Below are 8,964 nucleotides of genomic sequence, written 5' to 3' on the forward strand. Positions count from 1 at the left end.
CGTATATCCAATGTATATATACGTATAGTACCCTTCGTTTTGTTCATTGTTCGTTAGATAGAACACCTATTGTCACTGATCGACTATCACTGGCGCGTTTTCACGCATTTCTCGGAGGTAAAAATTATGCACGAGTATGCTGTCCTAGGAAGAAAAATGTCGTTAAGTTATGCCGGTAATGAATCACGTGTCTTTTGACTTTTAACGTCAACTCATTACTCTTAATATATGTATATTGCTCTCACTATTTGCGTGATTGTGAATTGCACATTGCATTCAATTTAAGTAATGCAGCTTGATTGCGTATTCGTTGATAAATTTTTACATTATAGTAATAATGTGAGTTGCAGTTGCAATATTTTCGTTGATGAGCCTTTACTTGATGATTCCACTAATAGTGCCTATATTGAATTTCCTTAAGCCTCTCAATACATCGCGCCCTTATATATATTTGTTCGATGTCGACTATAGCTTCGACAGAGAGATATATTACTATCCTGTATTACTCCATTCATATATTGCGAGTATATTGGCTGTGGCCTCAATGATAATAAACGAAACAAGTTACATATCACTCACGCAGCACGCATGCAGTCTGTTCGCAGCTATTGGGTATTGTACTTATAGCATTTATTTTCTAAAAAGTTTTAATTTAATTCATTAAGTCCAGGTGACTCTTACACACTTTCCTGATTTAAATTCTTTACAATTCGGCTAATCAAAATTTTTAGATCGTAATTTGTATTTAGGGATAAACTATGCAAAATCTTCTGCATGAATCTGCATGAATTATTTTTTACGGTAACAATTGTTACTTTTTTGTCTTTAACGGTAATGTCGTTATATTTTTGTAGTATTCGATTCAGTCGTTACTTTTATCTTTATTTACTTCAACTACTTTTATTATATGGGTCAGATTTTGAATCATATTTCGATATTGCTGGCGCTAAAAGGTATTTCGCTTTTATCCCTAGAAATGTACTTCTAATTATCCAAGTTGTGTCGATATAACAAATGAACGAAATACCTAAAATTTTTTTTAATGCTTGTGTAAGTATACAAATATATATTTACAATTTAACAATGTATTATATATAATAAAAGATTATATTATTTATAATAAATATAATTATAAAATGTTTATTTTCTCATTTTTATTTCTTAAAAAATGTTTTATATATTTTATATCTTAGATTGTATTTCGGTAGTTATTATCTGTGTTGAAAATCTATAATTCACATACATACTACGGATTTTCAGTACTGGAAGTGAATCTTGAAATACATTCTTAATAATGTGACATTAAAGTTTAAAAATAATATTTAATTTAAATTTGATAATTGTGTTGAGTTTAGCTCCTGATAATTTTTTTTCCAGATTCGGTCGTTTTTCGTGCAAAAACGCATCGAATGAGCATCTAATTTTATCAACATATATCGTATATGAGGGAGCCAGGGTTGACAAACGTTACTTTTCAATTACTTTGTCGTTACTTTTATAGTAAACAATTTGATGACGATGTTGCAATTTTTTATGACGGTAACGCTATCTAAACTCTAAGGTTGTGCTAAGGTTAGAAAAGTCACTTCTAACTCTGATATTATTATTATCGTTATAAAAAATTCACAATGTCATTATCAAATCGTTATTATAACAAGGTAACGATCAACAAAGTAACGGCGTTACAAATAACGTATTACTGCCAACCCTGGAGGGAACGAATTCAACAATTTCCCGAAAAATAACGAAAAAGTAACGGTAACATTCCCAACTCTGATAAAATTATTTATTAGTTGATTTGTCAAAAAGGATCATTTACTTTTTTATTTTTATTTCTAATTCTTTTACTTTTTTTTAGATGTTTCTATCGTAGATTTTTGAACAAAATTAACTCTTCTTATCCACTAATCATTTGCTAAAAATTTTGATTAGGACCCGAGTTACGATTAAGTATTTAAAACAGTAAAGCAAGAATTACCTGAAGTCTATGTTAATACACATAAAAGAAAAATTTTTTTGTCTCTTAAGTTCGTGTACCGTAGATAAAATTTTGATCGTATTTCAAAGGCATCGACTAGAAAATCTGACCTTGACGATAAATTTAAAAAAAAGTTCTTTCGTTAAGGATATAAAGGTAACTTACAATAAGTGCGAATCGAATAATGACATTATCTATCACGAAATGGCACTTCTCATATGGAAACATCAACTGAGCCTTGAGTGAGTTTTAAAATTTTCACGTATATTGCAAAGTATTTTACGTCAATATATCTGTTCGTATATCTTTCAGATATGTCGATTTAGTGGAATCTGTATTCAAAATATATTTGCTTATAATGATCATCATGAGTTTGATCTGTATGAGTCTTATTGGATTTCAAGTAAGTGCGCTTGATATTATGATAAGACATTGATATTAAAGACGTTCTCCGAAATAATCCATTTTCTTTAGATTTTTCTGAAACTTACAAAATAAGTTTATTTTAGTGTCCTGATCATATGTGCTTTAAAACTCAATATTCAAATTAAAAATCGAGATATTCTACTTTAAAGTTGAAGCGTTTAAAATATATATACATATATACAGGGTGAATCAGAATCGTAGAACCAAATTTTTACCTTATGAGAAAATAATTGACTGCACGCGTTATAATTCAATTAGGTATGAAGTCAATAATTTTTCATAGGGTAAAAAGTTGGTTCAACGACTTTGATTCATCCATTTAACCATTTTCCAGATAATTACTTTTATGAATGAAAAAGCAGAGATGATGACATACGTATCAATATTAATAGGTGGCTTCATACATCTTTTCGTTTTAAATTACCCCGGCCAAAAAATAATGGACCATAGCGCAGATATATTTCATAAAGCGTAAATATATCGTACCAAAGTTATTTACGCAATGTAGCAAAACAAAAAAAACAGATTTTTCGGGAAAAAATATCTAAAACTTTCTTCTTTATGAAGCAAAAGAGAATAAACTTGTTCTCTGTTTATTTCTTGATATTTTGTAGTTTTCTTTAATAACATTTTATTTCTTATCTTTACCGTTTTTTGTTCTCTTCAAATTTTAAATATTATATTTCAACGCTAAATTTCTTACAGTGAAATTTTCTTCCAAGAGAATGAAAATACACCCTTGAAAAAAAGTGAAAATATTTTACTTCTTGAAAAAGAGTGACAATAATTTTCATTTTAAAGGAGGATTTCTTGCAGTGAAATCTCCAAAAAAATGACATTTCACTCCTTTAAAGTGAAAATTCACTCTAAAAAGAGTGAAAATTGTTACTCTTTTTCAAGAAGTAACGGATGATTGTATTTTCACTTTCTTGGAATGAGATTTCACTGCAAGAAATTTAGAGTGAATAGATATTAAAAAATAATTTATTTGTAGAAATAAAATATTATATATATTGAATTAATTATTTTTAGATACAACATGCTGTGGTACAAAACATCGCGAAGAACGACACAGCTATTGAGTATATTACTTCATAAGAGTTTTGTGCCTTGTACATTAACGGCTGGCAATATGTACGTGATGTCGTTGCAGAATTATGCTTCGGTAAGAATGATTCTACAACATTTACAGTATAATGGAAATACTTAGCCAGTTTGAATTTTTAAGGTGATGCAAGTAACTCTATCTTATTTCACCACTCTTTCGTCGTTCAAGTAATTGGTTAAAAGAAAAAGATAGCGTGTTGGATTGAAAAATAACAAAATTAGGTTTAAAAATATTATCATTGTTACACACTAAAATTACTTTTATATATCTACCATGAAAAATCACTTAAAATTTAAGAAATTTTTAATAGTAAACATATAAAAATAATTGTATTGCGTAACAATGATAAATGAAAATCAACAAAAATTGACAAGATGGATATGAAGAAATATATTGTAGATTTATTTTTCTGTCTATAAGTTAATAAAAATTCAAAGTTGTTACTATTGTAATGTTTTAATCTCTTACCACTTTTTTTACTGAAGTCCGATCTGATAAACCAAAATGATTTCATCGTTAAAAAATTATTAAGTTATTTGTATAGATGTAATTTGTAGAAAAATTCATTATGTGTTTCTTAACAATTTTCCCGTCTCTGATTTCACAACTTAAGGTTTGATTTCACAACTTAAGAATCTTTTAATGTCCAAATTTTTTTCTAAGTTTAATCTACGAATTTAATAGCAGAGATAATGATAAAAAAAATTAATTTGTATAATAATAAACGAGAGCTCCATGTGTTAATTAACAATGATTAATGACAACGAAATGAGAAGACGGAAATAGATATTGCGTGTATGTGAGAAATTGTACCTCAATCCTCATACTTTGAAAATACATAAAGAATAATTGAAACAATCAAGACGTGAAAAAAATTAACAAAATTTCAGATGATTATTATGCAACAGGAAGACAATAAGGGATTCAACGCGCGAATGAGCAGTAAGTACAAAAATAAATTATTACATTTTTCATAAAAACAATCAACAATATTAAAATAACTGCATACAATTACATAATAAATAGTTTGCCTGAAACAGTTACTAAAAAAGAAATAAAAAAAAAAACATTCAGTTTTCTCTATTACTGACCGAGCGTCGTTCAAGCATATAAAAACACATCACATTCGTAGTAAAAAAAAAACAAATTAATTATTCAATTATATAAATGAAAATATCAAAGAGTTCAAGATGTTCTACACTCATTCACATATACGGAAGCAATAAGTTTTTCTTTTTAATCGATGCTAATTAAATTTTCAGATCGGACTTTTGATAATGTACAATGATACTGATTTAACTAAATAAGTTTTTAGATATTCAATTTGTTGTCTATTTTATTTTACTCCAATTATAAAATTTATACAATGAAGAAGGAATTATTCAGAATTCTTTAATTCGGTTTATCACACTAAAATCTGTTACAATTTCTTACAGCATACAATAAATAAATTTTCCATCGGAATACAGTTGTCAATTCAATATCTTCTGGGCATTACTTTTCTGAAGCAAATTTAATATATAAATCTTGATAAAGCATGATTCGAATTTTTAAAAATGATTTTTAATGTGTATATTTTATAAATAATATACATATTTATATTTTAAATCAATAGTTAATATTGTATACAAATGAAACATGTAGATAAAAATATAAATTAATAGATCTATAGAATATAGTTATACTTATCTGGTAATAACATATTTATCATTTAGACATTTTAAAACGTAGTTTTATATAGATTTTATGCAAATGGACATTTATACAGATATAAGTGCAAAATGATATTCATTGTCAACTGTATATGTATCTCCGATAGTGTATACATATCGGGAAAAAGGACAGATTTTTAGTTGAAGCATTTCACTGCATTAGCACGAATCCCAAACATTCGGTGAATCAAGAGCTTGCTGTCAACGTTGTGGCGCTGCTTTTGGTTTTGGCATTTTAGCTAACATTGCTGGCATCTCGTTTTTCTCATCATACTTTTTCCACAATTCATATAAATTTATTATATACCGTGCTATTTCTTGAATTTTTTCCATATCTGCATTTAATTCTGCGAACCACGATTTGAGATCTTTTTGTAATATCACGCAAGCTATTTGCAGACAGCCTGTAAAAAAAGATATAAATTGTCATTAAATTCTCTTGTAATGCTAAACTTAGACTATTAAGAAACAATTATTTTTATCTTACCAATAGCTATTTGATAAGGTGGATATAACAAACACACATCTGTTCTTAAACTATCATTAATAATACGCCACGCAAGCATAAGTAGCTGGTCATCTGGTCCTACATCTTGAATTAATGTTAATAAGGGACGGTATGGTTGATATACTATTAAACAACAGTCCAAATGTTCCAAAAGATAAAACTCGCACTCCAAGATATGATTTGTGCGATATGGAAATTCTTGCGAATACGCATAACTAAATTTGTTCTTAACTATAAAAAAAAATAACATTAATTAATGAACTATTTAATTACATGCATATTGATCTCCCAACGAACTGTAACAATGAATATAATATATCATGGAACTTACTTACATTTCCCATTGTTGATATCAGTCTACTATTAGAAATTACTCCAAACTCTTCTACTTTTGATGCCAGAAAGACAGTAGTAGGAGCTAATAATAAAGGGTCTATACATTTTAAGCTATTGCGAGCATAAAATCTTTTAAAATACACTGTCGCAGTAGCTACCACTTGTTGCCTCAATTTTAACTGTTCACCTATCATCTGTATCACTAGTGACAGGATTTATATACAAATATAATTACAGATTATATTACATATAAAATATGCTTGTACATAGTAATGGTGGACAAAATGTACAAACTTCTATACTTAATAGTCAATTACAGCTTAGTAAATGTATCCTTGTTTTAATGAATTTAATAATTGACGATTGAAACAAATATATTGGATACTACGTTAACAGATACAAAGAACAAAGCAAAGTTTTGCCAAATGAAACCTTACACTTTTTATATATCTTGTAATAATTTATATATTAAATGTGTATTTTATTTAACATCAGATCTTATAATTCATGAAAATTGGCAATCTATCAACAATGCTAATAGAAAGATAGACACAAGATGCTATCGATAAGACTCTATCGATTAACAGATATACTTTAGAATAAATTTGTAAATCTCCATTAGACGTGAAAAGATCATTTCAACTTACTGCTAGAAAAGAAAATAAATATTTTCTGATACTCCTCTTCCGTTAACACCAACAAATCATGTTGACGTTCTCTGATTAAATCTTGTTTATCGAGTAACCATTGTTGGCTATCGAAAACAGGAAAAACCTTGTAAAAACTAAAATTCGTTTGTTGAGATTTTATTGCGATTTTCAAACTTACTGATGCGAGCTCTGCCAAAAATTCCCGGCCATTCTATCACTAAATTATCCGCCTGGGAAAACTTTGGGACGCGTTGGATGATACTAATCGTACGTGCTAATTGTTCAAATCCTGTTATGCTGAATGCACGTAGTAGTATTTCTCAGATTTCTCACCAAATCAACTCTGTATTTTCACGAAATATAAACGAAGCAACGGATCGAATAATATTTTTTGATTTTTTTGTATATAAATTATATCGAAAACAAAATCTTCGATATTTTACACGTACAAGTACGTGCCTACGAATCTACTTTGATTCCTCCAGAAAAGGAGGGTAACCCGGCTGATCTGGCAGCAGTGACAGCTGACTTCTTGTGGAGAGGGGAGCATCCCGTTTGACGACGTTGCGATTGGTCACAGCTGTCGCAACTATCAAATAGTTGGAGTTTTTCTGTTGGCTCAACAAATCAGAAGATCGGAATATAAATTGATCAATTGCCGATGTGGTAACATCACATCATGAAGAGCCTATACGGCCAATCACAAATGGGAAGATTCCAATTAACCACGTTGCAATTGATCCTAGCCATTCATAACAATAACCGATTAAAGTTTATTTATTGACGTGGGCATAAGCAAGGGGAATAGGGGTAAGTGTTTACCTTTTCTCCTAAATTTTGGCAAAGAAAAACAATTAAATTATGAAAATCATTTTTACGATCAAAAGTTAAATTCTCATTGACCAATGCATTATTTGAAGAAAGTTCGCTGAAGATTCTTGAAAATTGCACTTGATATAAATATTTTAATAATTAATTTTGTGTAAAGATAAATTTTTTACCCTTCCGCTCTCTTTGGATTCGTTACATTCGGTTGCGTTCGACGGACTCAACAATGGGTGCATCCAGAAGTACGACTGCTCACTGAGAGTTCTTTTACTTGTTTGGTCTACATTTTTAGATCTAATGGAATATACCAATCAAATGTAAGAGCTCACTGAGCACTCAGTGAACTCTTGCATCTGATTGGCATATTCCATTAGATCTAAAAATATAGACCAAACAGATACAAGAGCTCACTTAGCGCTTAGTGAGCGATCGTGCTTCTGGATGCACTTATTGAATAAATGATCGCTGTTATTGGTGTATTCTTTTAGATCATCCAATCAGTATTTTAGATGTGGGAGAGAATACATCAAAAGCAGCGAGCGCTTACTCAACTATTGAGTCTGCTAAACACAGCCATTGGAGTTCAAGATGGCAAAGCGGCTAGGCATGCATATCGAGCGATTGAATATGATTGGTTGGATCTATAAGTAACAACCAATTATGTTTATTTTCTCGACGAGCAGGCTTGCCACTTTGTCGCTTGCCAACTTGAACGCGACCATTGACATCCAATCAGAAAATCCTCCATTAAATTGGCTAATTGGTGACATGACAATCGAGAGTTCTATTCGCTTTATCATTTCAAAAAATTGTATGTTTAACATATATAATGTACTTATTCTTAATATAAATTTCCAATTTAAATGTAATACACAAATAGGTTATCTAATTTATTTATACTGCTGTATTGCATATTAATTATTTTAATAATTTCAATTAAAAACAAAATATATTTTAATGTTTTAACAATTATTATATAAACAATAAAAACAAAAAATCAGTTTAAATTTAGAGATCAGGGACAACAAATTATGTATTTCGAAATGTTGCCTTATGGTCGTATCAAATTGTGGATTGACGATTTCGCAACTGATTGATTCTCTATTTCAGCCAATCATAATGTAGTGAGTCAGTTGTAATCGTCAATTTTGTTTGTCGTAATTATGTATGTGTAAACAATTCTGTTTCTTAAATTACTCGTCGATTAAATTAATTGGAGTTTGATCAATCAAAAAATAAATTGCAAACAAAATGGTTTCTTTTTCAATCAGTTTTGGAACGCAATTGTTATTGAATATTTACCGACCATGAGATATCATTGTTACCGACTGTTTATCAGACATACAAGACGTAAGTGTAAATTTCTCCAAAAGAGATTCTTACTTACATCGGAGAGAAACCTGAAAGTGAACATTCCC

The 8,964-nt window shown here is 29.4% G+C and overlaps 2 protein-coding genes across 2 annotated transcripts; one reads left to right on the forward strand and one right to left on the reverse strand.

Annotated features, from left to right (window-relative positions):
- The first annotated feature begins 2,120 nt into the window (after window positions 1-2,120).
- On the forward strand, window positions 2,121-3,727 carry LOC108756183 (odorant receptor 43a-like). Its single transcript, XM_018499794.1, has 5 exons — window positions 2,121-2,220; window positions 2,291-2,381; window positions 2,739-2,875; window positions 3,437-3,569; window positions 3,633-3,727. The coding sequence occupies exons 1-5, from the start codon at window positions 2,183-2,185 to the stop codon at window positions 3,681-3,683; spliced, it is 450 nt and encodes a 149-aa protein (XP_018355296.1). The 5' UTR covers window positions 2,121-2,182; the 3' UTR covers window positions 3,684-3,727.
- A 1,512-nt stretch (window positions 3,728-5,239) lies between these two features.
- Window positions 5,240-7,183, reverse strand: LOC108756199 (cyclin-C). The gene is made up of 5 exons (XM_018499817.1): window positions 6,897-7,183; window positions 6,716-6,822; window positions 6,064-6,270; window positions 5,712-5,963; window positions 5,240-5,628 (listed from the first exon to the last, which is right to left on the reverse strand). Exons 1-5 carry the CDS (start codon window positions 6,926-6,928, stop codon window positions 5,426-5,428), a joined length of 801 nt encoding a protein of 266 aa, XP_018355319.1. The 5' UTR covers window positions 6,929-7,183; the 3' UTR covers window positions 5,240-5,425.
- Window positions 7,184-8,964: the final 1,781 nt, after the last annotated feature.

This window comes from Trachymyrmex septentrionalis, unplaced genomic scaffold (assembly GCF_001594115.1).
Source record: "Trachymyrmex septentrionalis isolate Tsep2-gDNA-1 unplaced genomic scaffold, Tsep1.0 scaffold97, whole genome shotgun sequence".
NCBI classification, from domain to species: Eukaryota; Metazoa; Arthropoda; class Insecta; order Hymenoptera; family Formicidae; genus Trachymyrmex; species Trachymyrmex septentrionalis.

What these genes read in the sequence shown, in the direction of transcription:
- LOC108756183 (XM_018499794.1), top strand. Translation starts at nt 2,183, where the DNA reads ATGGCACTTCTCATATGGAAACATCAACTGAGCCTTGA. An exon ending in AAACATCAACTGAGCCTTGA is followed by an intron (nt 2,221 to 2,290) that starts GTGAGTTTTAAA and finishes TATATCTTTCAG; the next exon opens with ATATGTCGATTTAGTGGAAT. An exon ending in TGAGTCTTATTGGATTTCAA is followed by an intron (nt 2,382 to 2,738) that starts GTAAGTGCGCTT and finishes ACCATTTTCCAG; the next exon opens with ATAATTACTTTTATGAATGA.
- LOC108756199 (XM_018499817.1), bottom strand. Translation starts at nt 6,928, where the DNA reads ATGGCCGGGAATTTTTGGCAGAGCTCGCATCA. An exon ending in ATCAACAATGGGAAATGTAA is followed by an intron (nt 5,964 to 6,063) that starts GTAAGTTCCATG and finishes TTTTTTTTATAG; the next exon opens with TTAAGAACAAATTTAGTTAT. An exon ending in ACCTTATCAAATAGCTATTG is followed by an intron (nt 5,629 to 5,711) that starts GTAAGATAAAAA and finishes CTTTTTTTACAG; the next exon opens with GCTGTCTGCAAATAGCTTGC.